The sequence below is a fragment of the Thalia democratica genome, chromosome 7 (assembly GCF_965202585.1).
Source record: "Thalia democratica chromosome 7, ktThaDemo2.hap1.1, whole genome shotgun sequence".
NCBI classification, from domain to species: Eukaryota; Metazoa; Chordata; class Thaliacea; order Salpida; family Salpidae; genus Thalia; species Thalia democratica.
Genome location: NC_139171.1, coordinates 54,796,852 through 54,818,930, shown reverse-complemented (window position 1 = coordinate 54,818,930; position 22,079 = coordinate 54,796,852). Strand labels below are relative to the sequence as shown.

The following is a 22,079-nucleotide window of genomic DNA, read 5'->3' as shown; positions in this document are numbered from 1 at the left end:
TCAATATAATGGTTTGCACAAAACAGGCTGTCAGAAAATCAATGCAGCTAAAAGCTTTAGTAGTTAGAAGCTAAAAAAGTCTTATTGTTACAACCCGGTTGTAATTTATCAACGAACGAACGAGCTTCCAAGGAAGGATGTATCGAATTTAAAGTAAGACAAAATAATAGGTCAAGAAACGATAGGTATCGGAGAAAGGGTGTGTTGAGAAAGTTGAAGCGAAAGTTGAAGGGGTCTAGAAACGAGCGACAGTAGCACATTTTGGGTAGAAGGAACTCGAATTAGGATGGTAGAACACGTCAAAAAGTGTTCGAAACCTAGAGCTTTGAATAAAATAGAACACCAAAGAGAAATGTGTATTAAAGTTTCAGACTTTTGTTTGTATAAAATTAAAAGTTGGCTTATAAATTCTAAAATACTTTAAAATAAATTGTATTAGATACAAGCTTTAATTTTAATTTCGCGTTTATATTTGATATGATCTTTCATGCGTTCTTTAGTTTATGAACTTTAAGATAGAATATAAGATTTCAATAAATAACAAACTTAATATGTTTCTAAGTTTATAAACAGTCAAATTCGTTGAATATAAAATTGTTATGCATTTTCACCCCAGTTCTATACAAGCTTCTGTAAGAGTAGATCGATTTTAAAATCTTAAACTTCTTAATGGTTTTTTTGTACCTGAACTGTTTATTTTTCAAAGAGATAGATACCCTTCCTTTGTTTTTGTTTTCGAAAAGCAAAGGAGGGAAAATGTAACGAAGTCGATTCTCTTACTTTATTCCCTTATTTTGAGATAACGTTAAGAAAATGATAATTATCCTCTAGCTTGTGCATTACGCGCAGCTCGATTATGCTGTTCTCAGTTTTTGTTATTGGCTCAGTTAGCCATAAGACCGTGCAGATGGCACATCAATTTTAAGAATTTTAAGGCACTATTAGAATTTAAGAACTTTTTTATGATATTCATTTTATAAGATCTTTACGCTCATTTGTATCATTTGTATTGTGTTGTGCTCAGTTTAGCCATCGTTGAGCATGAAGCACATATTAAGACTCTGTATTATTAGCATAACCTATTTTCTATTTAAGATTGTGAAATTCAGACACTTTAAGATTGTTTTTAAAAACATTTTAATTTGTAGAGTTTTGTGTTTACTTGTTGTGTTTATTTTCGAAATTTTATTCTGCTGATATATTAGGTGCTTTATCATTTCTACTTTCTAGTTTTCACATTAAAATCACTTATTCAAAAAACTCACTTTATTAAAGAAATTATATGTATTAAGTTTATTACATATTCATTAATCACAAGTTAAACCTAATGATTAAGTAAATTTCGCTCAAAGCGTTTGGCACAAAAAAGGGGACTACTCCCAATTAAAGGGAGTTCCTACTCCAGGCCTTGGAATACAATAGAAGTATGGAAAACTAATTATAATTTTTTTTACAGTATGTTTAAAATCTTTATTTTTTTATAACTGTACTGTAAAAAACTTTAAAAAGCATTTTTAATACAAGTTGTTTTTTTTAATTATCGAATTAAAAACAAATTTGACAGATCAATCTATCTGGGAAGTAAAATTAAAACGGTGAAACAGTGTAACTGTGTTTCATAAAATAATACTTTTTTTTATTTTTTTTATTTATTTAAACTAAATTTTAATTTAAATGGTTTGAGTATTTTACATGATAAAAAGATTGAAGAGAAATAGTTAAATTTTATATGATAAAAGAAACGGTTATGTTGCTCAATTTTGCAAATTTTTGTTTAAGTCTGTTTACTAATAATTTTACTTTTAACAAAACAAAATACAGTTGCTTGGAACTCGTTCAAGATCCAAACTACACATTTTTTGGTTTAACAAAACAGCAGGGATTGCCTTCATGTTACGAGATGTTCAAAGATTTTGGAAAAAATTGCTACTGACGTCATTTTAAACAAGAAAACACAAACATACAATAGTGTAAGTCGCTTTATAGTTTTACAACTTTTATAAGTGTTTAATAACAGTTTCAGTCAAACTATTTAAGTTTCGTTAGGATTAAAAAGATGATAACATATTTGAGTTTAGATTCTTTTAATATGTATTATATCACAGTTGAGTTAGTATTCAAGTTTGTCATATTTGTAGTTTATGCTAAAATTATTTTGATAAAGGAAGCAAAACACTAAAAGCACATTCAGAGTATTAAAAAAGTTATTATTAAGAGTGTTTAAATAGTTTGACTTTTAAGTACCAGATACTTTCTAGCAAGGTAAGTAAAATGTTTTATATTTTATGTTTTAATTAAAACATTAGACTAATAAAATTTTTAGAAACAACTTAAAAAAAATACAAAATGTTTTGTTCTGTGTTTAGATCTTATAAGTCTGTTGCTAAAGCAACTACAATAGTTATAAATCTTTAACATTTGTAAACTTGATATAGTTTAAATGAAAAATTAAGCTTCGATAAGATACCAAAACAGTGCTCTATAAGATTATAAATCTTTTATAACTCTTTAAAGATGCTTTTCACAAAGGCTTAATATGTTTATTTTCACTTTAAAATGTTTTTAAAATGAAGAGCTTAAAATTTATTATCACTATATAAAAACAGTCAATGGTAAGGTTCATTTTTTCACAGAGCAAAGAATATCTATGTGGAACAAGTTACCACAAGATGTGGTATAAATTGAGAGGATGGAACATTTCCGTTTAAAACTAAAAAAAAATTAAATACCATAGTTATCAGTAAAATTAAATAACTTTCAATTACAAAAGCTGTATAAAAAAAGATAAATGATTTTTTTATAATGTTTATGTCATCTGATTTTATTAATAATTTATTAATCTTTCTGTTATTTTTTCCCTACGCTCTCATCTTATAAACTATTATTAATACTGTAAAACTGTAAATAAAAGTAAAAATTAATACACTACTTTTAATTATGTTCTAAAATCTCACCGAAATTCCTGTTTGATGAGTCCTGATTAGGACGAAACCGGTCGTAGGATTGTCTTGGATGCTGTTATTGTTAATCGTGCGGTGAAGTTTATTTGTTTGATTGTTTATTATCGATGACATAAAACATCTCAACTTTGTTGATGGTGGCCTAAATAAATACTGGCTATTTTAAACAATAAAAATAAAATGTTTTGTAACAAAAACTTAGAATCAGGCTCTTAGTTCAATAAACACTCTTTACTAGTGCTTTATTATTGCTTTTTTTATATTTCTTTTGGTTTGAAACAATATTTCTATAATTGTTATTACAATTATTTTAAAATATATCAGTCCTTGAAGACTTTTTTTTCAAAATACAGCGGCCTGCGAGAAAATTTTTTTATGAAAATTGGCCAACGAGTCACTAAATAATGCCGACCTCAGGGTTAGATGTTGGTTCGAATTCGCGCCGGAAATGTTGGAGAGTGACGTGTTGTTTTTCGGTGTTCAACTTTGGCTTGTTAGAAGCAACGAAGGAAGCGAATTTTGACAAAAATTAAATTTCTATTTTTTTCAGTTTTACAGTTTTACCATCGCACGTATCGTTTTAAAATTGCTTAACTATAAAAATTGACAATAATTTTATTTTAAATTTTTGTTTTGATGTCTTGCTCACTTTACAAAAAATACTTTTTAAATAAATGTAGTGAAAAAAAATTATAGAAACTTTATAACTTTGTTTGTACCACAAATGCTGTAATCTCAAGATGAAATTTATGTTTTAAATTAACTGCTTTCGAAAAGATTTGTTTTAAATTTACAATATTTTTTAGAATATATTATGTTTACAGCATGCCTTAAACCATTATTGTACTGTTTTAAACAACTTTCTTACTATTAACTTTATCATTCTAAATTATATATGTGTCTTTAAAATTTTTTTAAATTTTCGGTTTTCCTATGTTACTCTAGCCTCTGAATATTTTCATTAAGTAAAATGACTTTTTTAATTTTAGAACGAACTTACAATATCATAAAAGTAAAATGCACATTATTAGTTGAGTTTAAAGATATAAGACTTTTATGACTAAACATGAACTAATAACTAAACTTTTATAACAATTAAAACTTTTTAATAAAATAAATACAGCTAAGTTTTAATTCTTAATATTTGGAATGTAGAAGGTTGAATATTTTTTTTATTATAAAGGCCTACATTTTTTGTATTATATACCTTATTTTTTGTAAGGAAAATAAGTAATAAAGACAAAATGTTTTTAAAAACTTAGAAGTTATTAATCGATTTAAAAACATGTTTTGTATCTATTTTTTTGTTATTCTAATCCTCACTAGTTTTGAAAACTTCAGATACTAAATGTATTTCAATAATACTTGAAAAATTGTGCAAGTGTATACGGTTAACTTTTTTAAAATTACTTGTAACTAAATAATTAGAAATTTTTGTTGAAACTTTATAACTTTGTTTGTACCGCAAATGCTGCATTAATCTCAAGATGAAATTTATGTTTTAAATTAACTGCTTACAAAAAGATTAATTTTAGTTTTTTAATATTTTTTAGAATATATTATGTTGACAGCATGCCTTAAAGCGCCTTTGTACTGTTTAAAACAACTTTCTTACTTTTAAATTTATCATCCTACATTATATATATATATGTCTTTAAAAAAATATTAAATTTCTAGTTTTCCTATGTTACTTTAGCCTCTGAATATTTTTTTCTTTAAAGATGACTTTTTTAATTTCTGAACGAACTTAAGATATCTAAAAATTAAAATTTACATTATTGGTTGAGTTTAAAATAATAAGAGTTATATGACGAAACATGAACTAATAACTAAACTTTTATAGCAATTAAAAACATTTAATAATTTAAATACAGCTAAGTTTTAATATTTTAATTCTTAATATTTTAAAATGTAGAAGTGTTGAATAATTTTATTTATAAAGGTACTGATGGCAAGCTTACATTTTTGTAAAATGTACCTTTGTAATATGTACCTTACTTATTGTGAGTAAAAAAAGTAATAAAAACAAAAAGTGCTTAGAAGTTTTTAATTAAGGTGCAAACATTATTTTAATCTATTTATTATAATTCTAATCCTTACTAGTTTTGAAAACTTCAGATATTAAATGTATTTCATTAATTCGTAACAAATTGTGCAAGTTTTTTCGGTTAACTTTGTTAAAAATACTTGTAACTAAATAATATTGTAACAAAACACATAAAATAGTCTATTAAGTATAAATAGTACAAAGAAAATTAATTTTAAAACAACTTAGGACTTATAATACTATTTTTTTCCGTTATTCTACAGCATTAAAATTTTTTAGTCATAAATAGATTACAGAATATAAATTCAATGCTTATTTAAAGGTTACAAGTCAGTAATCGACAAAATATGCCCTCGGGACAAACGTAATTTTTAAGGATGGACATTTTGTTCATAAAAAAATCAGCTAACCCACTTTTCGACTAATTTGTTCCGACCAGAGTTGGAATCAGGTCGGAGCCGGATAAAAAAGAATAACTAGCACTAAAAAAAACATAACATTAACCTAAGATAAAAAACTTCGTTCAGCTTATTAGTTTATTATAAATTTTAGCTCAAAACAATCAGATTTATAAACTAAAGGAAGTCAAGCTGTTAAAACAAGAAGGGCGAAAAAAAAAGTAAAACCAACACATTTTGTTTGATCCTCTACTTCATAAAAGAAATGAAAAATTGTACTTTAGAATAAATAAGCGTTTAAAAAAAGCAACCACTGAAAAAACTACATACTGCATTGTTAAGAATGAGGTAGCTTAACAGCGCCGTAGTGTTGATATTTTCTTAGGTTTTCGCAAACTTCCCACGTCCATTCGCCACTTATGACGTCATAATAATGGACCTCAAACTCAATGTGATTGAACACCGCGAGCTTGTTTCCGATGGAAAGAACTGCGCTTGGATTATCTGTGCAGTACTTTGCGTCAATCACTGTTTCAAACCTGTTACAAGTTGAATCGAAAACTTCCCAAGGTTGCCCGAGCCCGCCAAACACATACAGCTTGTTCTTTACCGCAACCGACTTGTGTTCGAACCTGCTGCAGACCATACTGGGCATTCTCGTCCACGCGTCAGCCACGTGGTCGTACGCTTCAACCGCGCTCATCGCCCCCTCTCTCGTTCTGAACATTGTCCCGTCTTTTCCTCCGCTCACCACAACTCTTCCTTCGAACACCGTGCAGTCCGCGCAGAACCTCGCTTCCTTCATCTCGGCGATCCGCCGCCACGTCAAGCTCTTCGTGCTGAACTTGAGGCAGGAACCGGTCTTGCCGCCGTTGAGATGCCCGCCAAAAACGTAAACGTCGTCGACGAAGGAGCAGGCGCAGAAGGCGATGCGGTCGTCGTGCGCGCTTGCCACCACCTGCCAACTGTTCGTCACGCACGAGTACTTTTCAACAGACCGAGAGCGTCCCTCGTCGTACGTCTGACAAGCGAACGCGTAAACTTGGTCTCTGACGACCACCGCTCTGCACATCTTTTGCGTTTCTTTCATTTGAGCCAGGTGCTTTATGTTTTTGCAGTCGCTAGCATTTACGGAAAACGTGTCACCTGTTTCGTTAGGATAGGAAGAGCCTCCGCAAAATAAAAAACTGAAACTGTCCTGTTTGCAGTATCTAGCAGTAAGGTTTCTGTTGTCAAACGTTAAATGTTTCTTGTTGTCTAAAACTCCTTTGATGATGCGAGCACAATCTTCGTTCGCGCCGAAACTGGATTCTTCTAAAACGTGCCTCAGAGCGTGATCTGATAAAAAGTGAAGACGAGTCGTTAAGAAAAGGCGTTTCGCGTACTTGTTGCGCCCCACAACGTTGTGGCTCAACCATGCATCTGCTGCGTCGATCACTTCCAGCTCCGAATCGATGTTCAACTCGTCGCTTGAAAGTATTTTTCTGACGTACTTGAAGTCCAATTCTAAAAAGGCGTTCGAACCAGCAACGGTTTTGAAGCAGCGTTCGACGAAACAAAAAGGCTTTTCCAACAGTTCTCCGAGCAACTTTGCGCTCTTTATAAGCGTCGGCAAGTAACCGAGTGCACCGACGCTGTTAAACTTAATTTTGTTTCTGATGCTGTTGTGAATTGCATTTTCCACGTTTTCATCCAATAAAACGCTGCACGCTCTAACGAACAGTAAAACTTTCTTCTCTTCAATCTTCGTTTCTGTAAAATTTAGAGTCTGTTTATGTTTTGTGAAAAATAATTTTGTTTTTTTTTGTGCAAAGCTTACTAAAAGTAAAACAAAGCTTGTCGTTAGAACTATTTAGGCTTTTTAGGTCAGTATCACAACTCGGACAAAATATATTGTTATTTTTCTTCATCTAAACAAAGGGCTGGCAGCCCTTTAAGTCACTGGCTGCACTTTAAAGTATAAGTTTATCAATGGAAGTAGTTTTTCTTTTAAACTAGTGTAAAAATTTCTAAATTTATGAAATGTAAAATTTAACACTGCATATATTTGAAGCTCAATTAATATTTAAATAGTAAACAGGACATGTAAAGCTATACTTATCATTGGAAACATAGCAAGAAATAAAAGATATATTTTAACTTATATAGTAAAAGTAGTCATCATAAAAAAAAATAATTACAAACAAGATTAACCAAAACTCTTATTACGAACAAAAATATCTAGATGCAAAAAAGTAACCAAAAAAAATCAGTAAGTAAACAAAACAGCAATATAATCGAATTCTTTTTTTTTACAAAATGTGGGATTTCAATTCGAAACACATATAGCTTCCAATTTAATTATAAAAAAAGTTACTACAAATTTTAATTCTTGTAAATCTATCTAAATAAAAGTATTCCGCACAAATTTAATAAAAAACTAAATGTTTTCAAATATCTATATTTTCAAACAAACCAGATTTGTGCAAGCAAAAATAATTTGATAAAATGTGTCTTTATTTAATTAAATTAGCCATTCTAGTTCCTTCAATAGCATATAATTAATATTTGCTTTACACTGGTTGTTTGTTGCGCTTTTAGTTACTTTTTTTTTGTAAAAAACTATTCATAATTTTGTGTTCTGTTCTACTGTGAGTTTCTGTATAAAATTAGAGAAATACGGATTTAACACAAATCTTTAGAGAGGTATAAACTTGTTATGTATCTGATTATATGATAACAATATTTGAATATTTTAAATAATTGAAAAATGTAGTAATTTTTTTGACGTAATGGAAATAGAGACTGTATGTGTTAAAAAAAAATACTCTAGTAGTTATAATCTAATTACAGTATTGCTTTGTTTATACAGTTTTTTTTTTGTGTTTATATTTTTAATTAAATTGTTTTTGTTCATAATCAGTGTCTTCAACTTTGTTTTAATATTAGCCTGTTTTATCATGATTTTTACTTTTGTTACAAAAGTTTTAGTTAGTCTTTATTTATTGGTATGTATCCACTGATGAAAATATCCTAAAGGGTGTTGGTTCTGTTTTTGAATTGACTGTCTTTAATGTATTGTTTGAAAACAATTGTTTCTAGTTTGAATCCATATAAACTTTCTTGATACTTTTATAGTATCATGTTTGAAACATGTATAGATTTTAGAACAAACATGAGTTGTTTTTATTTTTTTGGATATTGGAACATATGTGACCAGTAAATTACAATAAGTTACACAAGACACACACTTTCAAAATCACTAGGTATTTCGAGCAATTCTCTTCAGTAGAGTACAATGCTAACAAATAATAAGAGTTTACACACTTATATAATAAGCAAGTAATCAAGTAATCATAAAGTAATCAAGAGATTAATAAAAGACAAAAGCATTTAGTAAAAGTTAAAACCAAATAAGTCCATTTTCGTTATAATTGATCTACAGTAAAACTAAACATAACTAAATTGAGGAATATAAGAATTGTTTTCATTTTAGTTATGTTTAGTTTTACTGTAGATCAATTATAACGAAAATGGATTTATTTGGTTTTAACATTTACTAATTGATTTTGTCTTTTATTAATCTCTTGATTACTTTATGATTACTTAATTACTTGCTTAACAAATAAGTGTGTAAAATCTTATTATTTGTAAGCATTGTACTCTATTTATGCATTGCTCGAAATATATTTAATGTTTTGAAAGTGTGTGTCTTGTGTAACTTATTGTAATTTATTCATTTGTTATGAAAATCTTTAGACAAACTAGTTTGATAGAATAAAAGTCACAAGAGTTCTTGTTAAACCAACAATTTTTTTTTGTTGCGAGTCACTTATATGGTAGAAAACCTGCACAACAATTTCAAAAGTTTTCACCTGAAGTTGGTATTTCAGCAGTTTGTTGCCCCCTCCTTACCCCTATTGCCTTTTCCAAGCACTCCTTCAAATGAACATTGCTCACTTGGACCTTTTCCTTGCAAAACTCAACAAACTTGTTTTTGGCATTTGGTTGGTTGACAAGCGTAGATATTTGTTTCGATGTGTCTTTTTGCATTGTTCGAAGCATTTTTTAGTTATAATCTGTATATTTAGTTTTTATTAAAAAAATGATTTTTGCTGACCAATTAAAATATTCTTTTAAAATTCCTTTATTTCAATTGAGCAAAGATGTATGTAAATTGAATGTTTACTTGAAACCAAAAGAATTTAAAGCGTAGATGGTGCAGTGTTTTTTTTTCAAGTTTATTAATTGTAAAAGTTATTGATCTACTGATCCGAATAGGAATCTTATTTTCAAATTAGGATTCGGTAGAATCTGAACCTGAACTTTATAATAATTGGAATCCTGAAGAATATGTAAATACAATACAAGATTGTAAATAATGATTATGTATAATAGTGTTACTTGTTTAGTAAAAAAGGTTTGCTAGACTATTAAAGACATTACTGATAGTGTAAAATTAAAATTACGTTAGAATAACATTATAATAGTACTTTAAAGTTAAAATGCACTAAATGTTAATTCTAAATAATGTTTCAATTTCTCTGTTGTGTAAACTATACTTTGATAAAAGTGTTGAAATAGGTTGTAAAAATTTATTAAATTTTTTTTTTTTCAGTTAAATCAAACATTGTATGTATACAAACAAAATGTATCTTAAACTAGTATGTAACTATTAATACTTAAAATACAAACGAATGTATCTTTAATCAACTATTAAGCTTATTCTATTATAAAGGTCAGGCTGTTTTATACTGACTTAGTGAATCAAATATATTTTATGAAGTTTACAATTTAAACACGTTGTATTTTATCATTTGTAATAACTTAAAGACAAAAATAAAATATCTAAATATAAACATAATAATATATAGCTAAAATTATGCGGGAATCTACTTTAATATAATTTATTCTTTTCTAGTTTTAACAGTAAATTTATCTATTTTTATTGGTAAAAATATTGGACATCAAGTAAAAAACTTAATAATATTTCTAAATTCTACTCACAGAATCTCCAAATGGAAAAATTGACAAGATAAGCTTTTAAAAATTGTGGAAAATTATAAAAATCAAATTAACTATAGATAAACAACCAACAACATTTAGATTATTCAGGGTTGCCACTCTTTAAGTCAAAAAACTGCCCTAATTGACCTTAAACTGTTTTGAGTCACTCCAAGATATTTCAAATCATTAAAAAAATTAAAAACATTGCGAATTTAATAAAAGTCATGATCTTTAACAAATTTGGTTATAAAATAACAAAGTATTGAAACTAAATCATCTAAATCTCATTCAAAATCTTAAAAAAACTAACCTTAAAATTTTAGAAGTCTTAAAACTGCCCTGAGATATTTGTAAAAAATTAAAACTACCCTGAGTCACCAGGAGTTTAAAATATATATCTATTTTTTATATTCTCGTAGGATAAAAGCCAAAATGTTACCTGGATCAAAATAGATTCAAAAGCAAACATTAACATTATGACTTGTTATAAATGAAAATATCATTAATTATACCTGTTTTTATTTAATTTTAATTTCCAAGGGAGTTTACCAAGCGAATTTAAACTCTTTATTCAAAAACAGAAACTACATAACTTCATAAAATTTATTCATAAGCATATGAAAATGAGTTCAGAAAACGTAAAAAAAACATGTTAGTCATTATTTTTTGTTGTATATAGTTAATTTTCTAATTTCTCAACTAAATTTAAAGCATACTTGAAAATTTTATTTTACTAAAAAATTGAGTTTATAGTCCTTTTTTCATTAAAGATCAGAAAAAACTCTCTAACACTAACAAGTATTACAAAAAAATTGTCAAATTATGCAGAAAGATAGTTAAAGTACAGTTATTTATCCATAATTCTCTTTATTTTTTTATTTAATGTTTACTAAGTTTATAAGCTTATGCTATTTAAAAGATCAACTATTTTATACTGAGAATTAAATTTGTTTTATGAAATTTACAATTTAAACATGTTGTATTTCAGCATTTGTTTATTAAAAAAAAAAAATTTAAATATAAACTTAAGACTATTAAATAAAACACTCTCTCAAGTTTTCTGTGATAGTTTATACGTATTACACTACTTTTCGTCAGAACTTAACAGTAGAACAATTCTAAAACTATGAATAAGTTTTTAAACAAAAACACAAAAAGTTAAAACTAACAAAGTAATAAGCACAATAAATAATCAGTGTAAAGTAATAAATAATTAAACTCAAATACTACTAACGGATAAAAAATAGATAATTTAACTAAATAAAGACACTTTATAATCAAATTCCTTCTGTTTACACAGTTCTGGTTTCTCCAAAAATATATAGATAGCCTCAAACTTCACGAGATCAAACACACTATTGCAATGATGGATTATTCTAAATCTGGATATGTCATATTTCCTAGCACAATCTCTATTATTTATTAGATGTTTTGCAACTGAAGATCTTTTTGCTGCGTTTTTTGTTGCTATTGTCTTTATTTCAGGTTCTTGTTCGATGAATTTCAATACACAAGCAGGTAGATGTTCTTTTATCCTGGTTTTTAAGTGCCTAGAGGTCTGCCCGATATAGCTCTTTTCGCAAGAGCAATTAAACTTGTATACTACACAACTTTTGTCTTGGTCTGGTATCGGGTCCTTCAACTGCACTTTTAATAAAGATTTTGAAAGAAATATAACTCTTGGAAGCACTTGATTGTAAGATGTTTTTGTTAAGTCTTTTAGTTTGCTCTCAAATACTCGTGATTTTTCTCCAATATAAGGTAGTTTTAATATTGCTGGGAACTTCTCCGGTCCAAATAGTCTAGGTTGATTTATGTTATTGTGGTGTGATTTTATCACCTTCTTAATCAAATCTGGTGGGTAACCATTTTTTATTAAAATTTCTTTTATTCTCTCAACCTCTGAATGAAGTAATTCTTTCGAACAGATTCTGTATGCTCTATGGTACAGCGTTTTGATTAGGTTTACTTTTCGTTTCTTGCTACAAAACGATTGGTAGTGTAAGTATTGCCCAGTGAAAGTTGTTTTTCTATAAACATTCGTTAAGAAGCTTGTTTTATCTTTTATTATTAATATATCCAGAAATGGCAGCTGGTTGTTCTCTTTTACTTCTTTAGTAAAAGAAATCTTTTTATGTAAAGAGTTTAATTTTTGAAAAATATCTTCATTTTCACTTTCTGTTTTGGATATGACCAAACAGTCGTCGACGTATCTTATGTAGACAACTTGTGAAGACAAGTCGTCAGCAATTTTGGATTCTAAATATCCGATAAAAATATTAAAAAAAAATCTCTATATTTTTGGAGAAACCAGAACTGTGTAAACAGAAAGAATTTGATTATAAAGTGTCTTTATTTAGTTAAATTATCTATTTATTATCCGTTAGTAGTATTTGAGTTTAATTATTTATTACTTTACACTGATTATTTATTGTGCTTATTACTTTGTTAGTTTTAACTTTTTGTGTTTTTGTTTAAAAACTTATTCATAGTTTTAGAATTGTTCTACTGTTAAGTTCTGACGAAAAGTAGTGTAATACGTATAAACTATCACAGAAAACTTAAGAGAGTGTTTTATTTAATTGTTTTTGCATTAAATATGAATTAGCTGATAATGTTTGAAGTATTAAAGAAATTCTATGCTAAACCAACTCTACAGTCTTGTAATAAACTGATGAACTCTCATTGTAAAGTGATTAAAATTAATTTGTTAAATGAATTCCTGATGCAGTGTCTGAACAAATTTGTCTGCCCCAAATGGTTAATTTCTAGAATATGCAAATCTAAAATAAAACATAGTCAAAAGGCTGAAGTAATCTTCATTAAATCTGAAATAAGTAAAAACAATCATTTTTTGAGCAATTTGAGATTGGTAATAGATATGTGTAGTATCAAGCTTAAAAATGAACTAAAGGAAGACCATTCAAGAAAGTTTAATATGTATATAAGAAATATTGAAACAAAACAAATGGAAAGAATTAAGGAAACAAATGAGAAAAACTTGAAAAGATTAGTTTCTTGTAGATATGGATCTTACCCTAAACATAGTGTGATAAATCTGTCTTCTTATACGTTAGAAGAGAAGGATTTAAATGCATTATCCTACGGACTGAACTTCGCAATTCCTACAAAGAAAGTAAATAAAGAACTGACTTATTTAGGGTTTGAAAGCTTTCTTAACCAGGTGAGTGGCCTTAAAACTAAGAATGGCAATGATTTTAATACATTTAAGGCTAACTTAGTAGCTATAGCCCACAATTATACAAAAACAATACCGGAAAAAAGTCAGTTTATCAATATAAAAGAAATAGTAAACACAGTTAATACTATCAAAAAGAACGATAAAATCGTCATAGCAAAACCTGATAAAGGCTCAGGTGTTGTTTTATTGGATAAAACTGAATACTTAGATAAAATGAACAAAATTCTAGATGATTCAACAAAGTTTGTGAAGTTGGGACCGACCAGTAAATTTGACGACTTAAATAAAATAGAGAAATCAATTATTAATTTCCTAAAAAAGTTGGTTTATAATAAAGAAATAGAACAATCTGTTTTTAATGCCATTAAACCTATTGGTTCAATTAGGCCAAGGATGTATGGCCTTCCAAAACTACACAAACCAAATATTCCTTTTAGACCTATTCTGTCGATGATCAAGTCTCCACAACACAAATTAGCCAGATTTCTTAATTTTTTATTAGAACCAGTTTTAGCTTATTACTCACAATTCGTTGTAAAAGACTCTTTTGAAGTTATCGGAAAGATCAGACATGCTAAATCAACTAATACAGTTTTAACATCTTTTGACGTAAAGCAATTGTTCACAAATGTACCACTTGAAGAATCAATTAAGATAAGTGCTGACAAATTATATGAAATAAGTAAACCTAATTTAGAGAAGAACAATTTTATGAAGCTGATGAAAATAGCACAAGTGATGTGCAGTTTAATTTCAACAATACAATTTACAGTCAGATAGACGGCGTAGCCATGGGGTCACCTTTGGGTCCTACTCTAGCGAATATTTTTATCGGATATTTAGAATCCAAAATTGCTGACGACTTGTCTTCACAAGTTGTCTACATAAGATACGTCGACGATTGTTTGGTCATATCCAAAACAGAAAGTGAAAATGAAGATATTTTTCAAAAAATAAACTCTTTACATAAAAAGATTTCTTTTACTAAAGAAGTAGAAGAGAACAACCAGCTGCCATTTCTGGATATATTAATAATAAAAGATAAAACAAGCTTCTTAACGAATGTTTATAGAAAAACAACTTTCACTGGGCAATACTTACACTACCAATCGTTTTGTAGCAAGAAACGAAAAGTAAACCTAATCAAAACGCTGTACCATAGAGCATACAGAATCTGTTCGAAAGAATTACTTCATTCAGAGGTTGAGAGAATAAAAGAAATTTTAATAAAAAATGGTTACCCACCAGATTTGATTAAGAAGGTGATAAAATCACACCACAATAACATAAATCAACCTAGACTATTTGGACCGGAGAAGTTCCCAGCAATATTAAAACTACCTTATATTGGAGAAAAATCACGAGTATTTGAGAGCAAACTAAAAGACTTAACAAAAACATCTTACAATCAAGTGCTTCCAAGAGTTATATTTCTTTCAAAATCTTTATTAAAAGTGCAGTTGAAGGACCCGATACCAGACCAAGACAAAAGTTGTGTAGTATACAAGTTTAATTGCTCTTGCGAAAAGAGCTATATCGGGCAGACCTCTAGGCACTTAAAAACCAGGATAAAAGAACATCTACCTGCTTGTGTATTGAAATTCATCGAACAAGAACCTGAAATAAAGACAATAGCAACAAAAAACGCAGCAAAAAGATCTTCAGTTGCAGAACATCTAATAAATAATAGAGATTGTGCTAGGAAATATGACATATCCAGATTTAGAATAATCCATCATTGCAATAGTGTGTTTGATCTCGTGAAGTTGGAGGCTATCTCTATATTTTTGGAGAAACCAGAACTGTGTAAACAGAAGGAATTTGATTATAAAGTGTCTTTATTTAGTTAAATTATCTATTTTTTATCCGTTAGTAGTATTTGAGTTTAATTATTTATTACTTTACACTGATTATTTATTGTGCTTATTACTTTGTTAGTTTTAACTTTTTGTGTTTTTGTTTAAAAACTTATTCATAGTTTTAGAATTAATTGTTTTTGCATTAAATATGAATTAGCTGATAATGTTTAATACTATTAAGCTAAAAGTATGCAGGAATCTATTTCATTATAACTTATTCTTTTCTAGTTTTAATCGTAAATTTATCCATTTATATTGGTAAAAATATTTGACATAAAGTAAAAAACTCTAAAATTATTCTAAAGTTTACTCACAGAATCTCCAAATGGAAAAATTGACAAGATAAGCTTTTAAAAGTTGTGGAAAAATATAAAAATGAAATTAATTATAGATAAACAACCAACAACATTTAGATTATTCAGAGTTGCCACTCTTTAAGCCAAAAAACTGCCATTTGTGACCAAAAACTGCCCTAATTGACCTTAAACTGTTTTAAGTCACTCCAAGATATTTCCAACCATTGAAAAAATTAAAAACTTTTCAAATTTAATAAAAGTCATGATCTTTAACAAATTTGGTTATAAAATAACTAAGTATTGAAACGAAATCAATTAAATCTCATTTATATCTAAAAAAAAACTAACTTTAGATTTTTAGAAGTCTTATACTGCCCTGAGATATTTGTAAAAACTAACATTAGTCACCCAGAGTTTGAAAATATATATCTATTTTTTAAATTCTCGTAGGATAAAAGCCAAAATATTTTTTGAACTGAAATAGATTCAAGAGCAAAAATAAACACTAAACCTTGTTATAAATGAAAGCGTCATTAATTATAGCTGTTTTTATTTAATTTTAATTTCCAAGTAAGTTTACAAAGAGAATTTTAAATCTTAATTTCAAAAACAGAAACTACACAACTTCAAAATATATATAAATAAACATATAAAAATGAGTTAAGAAAACTTATAAAAAACAGCTTATTCATTATATTTTGTTTTATATAGTTTATTTTCTAATTTCTTAACTTAATTTAAAGTATATTTAAAAGCATTATGTTACTAAAGTTATTGAGTTTAAAGTCCTTTTGTCATTAAAATTTAGAAAAAAATCTCTAACACTAACAAGTAATTACAAAAATATTGTCAAAATTTGCTGAAAGATTGTTAAAGTACAGTTATTTATCCATAACTTTTTTGTTGTTTTATTTGATGTATTGAAGTTTTTATGACCATCTGAACTTTTTTAAACATACATTTTTATTGCTTTTATCAAAGTATAAGCCATTACTAAAGCACTCTAATAAAAACATTTCTATAATAACAGTGCTCGAATTTTACAGACATGTTGTTAATAAACAGTCATGTACTTATTTCTTTTTTTATGGGTGAATTGAAAACTCGTTTTTTTTAATTTTATTCTTTTCAAATTAATTTTAAAGTAATATTTTTAAAACTAATTTTCATTTTTAATTTAACATCAGGCCCAAACATCTACATATAAACAATGCACGACTACTCAAATTCGGAAAAAAACATTTATTTATTTTTAATTTTTATTATCACTGTTACCGCTAAACCTTTCCTCGAACGGTAGCTTATTTTTTATTAATTTACCTTTTAGTTTTCTTTTTATTTTAATTTTAATAGTTATCTATTTAATTTTTTATCACTCTTACCTCTAAGTTAGAGTTACCAGACATGTGAAAAAACTTTGTCTTTAGAGTCTCAAAATCCTCGGTAGTAGGAAAATCATACAGTCAAGAAACAACATGTGATAACATTATGTTAAGAACAAAACACAACTGTTGTTAACATAAACTAAAACAACAACAATAAGAATATTTTATTATCATAAAATATGAATCCACATAATGATACTTTATGTTTTGTAATTTTAGTAAGGGTAAACTAATTAGAAATAACGAAATTTTTCAGTTACATAACACTATTAATTTATGGCTCGCAAGTTTGGGGTTAAGAAATACATGTGTTTTGTGCTTTTGTTATCTTTATTTTTTCTTTATTTATAAAAAATGAGTAAACTGACAGATATGAGGGTTTACAGCTTAATAATGTTATTTAAGCTTAAATTAATTTTAAATACTTTTTTATGTTAACCTACTTTTATTTTGACTTAAAATAGTAGATACATTTACAAATAAAAATTGTAATTAAAAGTTATTAAAAAAATTCAAAATAATTCCTTTACTTTAGGTTCCAAAAAGAGTAAACAAATATTTTATTTTAGGAATTAATGATAAATTATTTTTTTATGATTTAAAGATTTTAATTACAAACTTGAAGCTACAATTTTAATATTCTAACTCTACTTAAATTTTTATAGTCATAATGTAACAAAATAACTAGATATTTTTTTGTACAATAGTCAGTTTTCTTCACACTTAATTTGATAATGTTATTGTAAATTTTAGTGCTTATTCTAAATCCGTTACAATCATTTTTGTAAATATAAATAACTTTATATACGTAACTTTTTTTTAAATTATACTTCTAATTCTATTTGAATTAAACTTTTAATATATAACTTATGCAGGGTGGCCACAAAACTTAGAAACCTGGAATTTGACCATTTAGGCAAATAAACTGTGGAATTCTTAGATGAAATTTTGTGCAGAGACAAAACATCTATAAAATAGATAGATTTTTTGTACCATGTTTTTTCTAAGGAGAAACATTAAAAGTACCTAAAGTGCTTAAAGCTCTTTTTGTATGTTTTTTTTTACTTTTTAAGACAGTTTTTTACCTTATTGTTTTTAACTAAAAATAGACCCAAAAATGTCATAGAAAAAACCTGGAAACAATTAAAAACAGTGTACAGTATCATTTAGGTAGTTTAAATCTAGCAAAAAACACTTATTTCAACTTGAGATTAACTTACACCAAAAAAGAGTCAAAAGAGAGATATGTACTTTTAATGAATTGAAAAAATTTTTGAATACCTGGAGAAAAGTTTCTAAAAACGTATGGCCACCCTGCTTATGCTAGTTTTAAAAACTTTTAAACCAATGCTATTTATTATAACTTTTTGGATATAATATTTTTATGTCCTTTGGAAATAATTAAGGTATTTTATTGTAATCTATAATTAAAAGATATTGGTTTTGTGTTTAACTCATGCAAATTTTTCTTTAATTTTTCAATACTATCATTTTTACTCAAATTTTGTTAACAGGTTTGACAATTTACCTTGAAAGCTGGAAAAATCTGGAATTTGAGAAATTTTGAATAAAATAACTGGAGAAACCTGGATTTTTGAACAAAAATTACTTTAAAACCTGACATTATAAACAATTACTACATGAATTTATTCATTCAACACTTTATTTTACAAACTAAGTTTCAGTCAAAGACCTCATGAATTTTTACATAGTAAGTAGAAAACCTTTTATTTGACACAAAGAGTCTACCATATAAATACATTCTTTTGTCATCATCAAATTTTTTTTATTTAAAAACACATTTGAAGTAGCTTTACAGTATCTTCTCAATGCATTTATACTATTTGACACAGTTTTTTACCTTAAACTTAAGTTTAAACTAAAAATAGAACTCAAAGCAAGAACTTTAAAAAACTTGGATTCCAGGTTTTTCCAGGTTTTCAGATAAATTGTCAACCCTGTTAACAAAATTTGAGTAAAAATGACAGTATTGAAAAATTAAAGAAAAAGTTGTATGAGTTAAACACAAAACCAATATCATTTAATTATAGACTACAACAAAATACCTAAATTATATCTAAAGGACATAACAATACTATACCCAAAAAGTCATAATAACTAGCATAAGACTTAAAGATTTTCAAAACTAGCATAAGCAGGGTAGCCACATAATTTTGGAAACCTTTTTCCAGGTATTCAAAAAGTGTTTTCAATTCATTAAAAGTACATAACTTTTTGACCCTTTTTTGGTGTAAGTTAATCTCAAGTTAAACTAAGTGTTTCATGATATATCTAAACTACTTAAATGATACTGTACAAAGTTTTATGATTGTTTCAAGGTTTTTTCAAGAAATATTTTTTTGTGTAACTTTAAGTTAAACTTAAATAAACAGTTGTAGCAGTTAAACATGAAACTTCAATCATTTAATTATAGATTACATTAAATTACCCAAACTACATCCAAACGACATTAAATAAACACAACTTAAATTAAAATTTATAACAACAAACAAAAGATTTAAAAGTTTTCAAAACTAGCATAAGCAGGGTGGCCATATGTTTTTGGAAACCTTTTTCCAAGTACTCAAAATGTTTTTCAATTCATTAAAAGTACATATCTTTTTGACCCTTTTTTGTTGTAAGGTAATCTCAAGTTAAAACAAATGTTTTATGATAGATTTAAACTTCTTAAATGATAGTGTAGATGATTTTCTAATTTTTTCCAGGTTTTTCTATAACAAACATTTGGGTGTATTTTTAGTAAAAAAAATAAAGTAAAAAAAGTGTCTGAAAAAGTAAAAATAAATAACATACAAAAAGAGCTCAAAGCACTTTAAGTGCTTTTAATTTTTGTCCTTAAAAAAAGGATGGTACAAAAAAATTGTCTATTTGATAGATATTTTGTCTATACACAAAATTTTGTGTAAGAATTCCAGGGTTTATTTGCCTAAATTTTCAAATTACAGATTTTTCCAGGATTCTAGGTTTTGTGGCCACCCTGCAAAAGTTATTCGAGTTTTACAACAATCTTTAACTAGTCTGAGTTTTTAAATTTATTAAGTTTAAAAAAAGTTTAATTTAAATAGTCTGAAAAGTATATTTTAAATAGAAGTTATGTATTTAAAGTCTTTTTATATTTGCAATAAAGGTTGTAACGGATTTAGAATAAGCTCTAAAATTTATAATAATGCTATCAAAATTAAGTGTGAATAAAACCAATAACTGCAGAAAAAAATATCTAGCGACTTTATTACATTATGACTATAAAAATATAAGTAGGGTTAAAATAACGAAATTGTAGCTTCAAATTTGTAAATAAAGTTTTTGAATCATAAAAAAATAATTTATAATTAATTCCTAAAATAAAAAATTTGTTTACTCTTTTAGGAACCTAAAATTAAGGAATTATTTTAAATTTTTTTAATAAATATCAATTAAATTTTTTATTTGGAAATCTATCTACATTTTTAAGTCAAAATAATAGTAGGTTAACATAAAAAAGCATTTAAAATTAATTTAAGCTTAAATAAAATTATTAAGCTACAAACCCACATATTTGAAAAGTTTAATCATATTTCATAAATAAAGAACAATTAAAGATAACAAAAGCACAAAACACATGTATTTCTTAACCCCAAACTTGCGAGCCATAAATTAATAGTATTATGTAACTAACAATTTTGTTAATTCAAATTAGTTTACCCTTAATAAAATTACAAAACATAAACTAAAATTATGTGGATTCATATTTTATGATAATAAAATATTTTTATTGTTGTTGTTTTAGTTTATGTTAACAATAGGTATGTTTTGTTTGTAACATATTGTTATTACATGTTGTTTCTTGACTGTATCATTTTCCTACTACCGGGGATTTTGAGATTTTAAAAACAAAGGTTATTCACATGTCTGGTAACTCTAATTTAGGGGAAACAGTGATAAAAAAATAACTATTTAAAATATAAAAAAAAAGAAAACTAAAAAGTAAATTAATAAAAAAAATATACCGTTTGAGGGTAAGGGTTAGCGGTAACAGTGATAACAAAAATAAAAAATAAATAATAAAAATTAAAAGTAAATAAAAGTTTTATCTAAACTTGAATAGTCGTGCCTTCTTTATAAGTAGATATTTGGACCTGATGTAAAATTTAAAATGAATATTAGTTTTAAAAACGTTACTTTAAAATTAATTTGAAAAGATTACAATGAAAAAAAAAATTTAATCCACCCATAAAAAAGAAATAAGTACATGACTGTTTATTAACATTATGTCTGTAAAATTTGAACACTATTATTATAGAAATGTTTGTGTTAAAGTGGTTTAGTAATGGCTTTGCTTTGATAAAAGCAATAAAAATGTATATTAAGAAAATTTCAGATGGTCATAAAAACTTCAATACATCAAATAAAACAAAAAAAAAATATGGATAAATAACTGTACTTTAACAATCTTTCTGCAAATTTTGACAATTTTTTATGATTTTTAATGACAAAAGGACTTTAAACTCAATAATTTTAGTATAATAAAATTTTCATATACATTTTCAATAAAGTTAAGAAATTAGAAATTAAACTATATAATACAAAATATTATGAATAAAATGTTTTTTATGCGTTTTCTAAACTCATTTTTGTATGTTTATTTATATATACTTGAAGTTTTGTAGTTTCTGTTTTTGAAATTTAGATTTAATATTTTCTTTAAAAACTTACCTGGAAATTAAAATTAAATAAAAACAGTTTTAATTAATGAAACTTTCATATATAACAAATCTTAGTGTTTATGTATGCTCTTGAATCTATTTCAGTTCAAAAAACATTTTGGCTTTTATCCTACGAGAATTTAAAAAATAGATATATATTTTCAAACTCTTGGTGACTAATGTTAGTTTTTACAAACATCTCAGGGCAGTATAAGACTTCTAAAAATCTAAAGTTATTTTTTT

At 26.7% G+C, this 22,079-nt stretch overlaps 1 protein-coding gene across 1 annotated transcript; it reads right to left on the bottom strand.

Moving 5' to 3' along the window:
* Positions 1-5,742: 5,742 nt before the first annotated feature.
* LOC145841632 (kelch-like protein 38) lies at positions 5,743-9,437 on the bottom strand. Its single transcript, XM_082948986.1, has 2 exons — positions 9,260-9,437; positions 5,743-7,157 (listed from the first exon to the last, which is right to left on the bottom strand). The coding sequence occupies exons 1-2, from the start codon at positions 9,435-9,437 to the stop codon at positions 5,743-5,745; spliced, it is 1,593 nt and encodes a 530-aa protein (XP_082805112.1).
* Positions 9,438-22,079: the final 12,642 nt, after the last annotated feature.

What these genes read in the sequence shown, in the direction of transcription:
- LOC145841632 (XM_082948986.1), bottom strand. Translation starts at nt 9,437, where the DNA reads ATGCAAAAAGACACATCGAAACAAATATCTACGCTTGTCAACCAACCA. An exon ending in TGCTGAAATACCAACTTCAG is followed by an intron (nt 7,158 to 9,259) that starts GTGAAAACTTTT and finishes TAAATTTTACAG; the next exon opens with AAACGAAGATTGAAGAGAAG.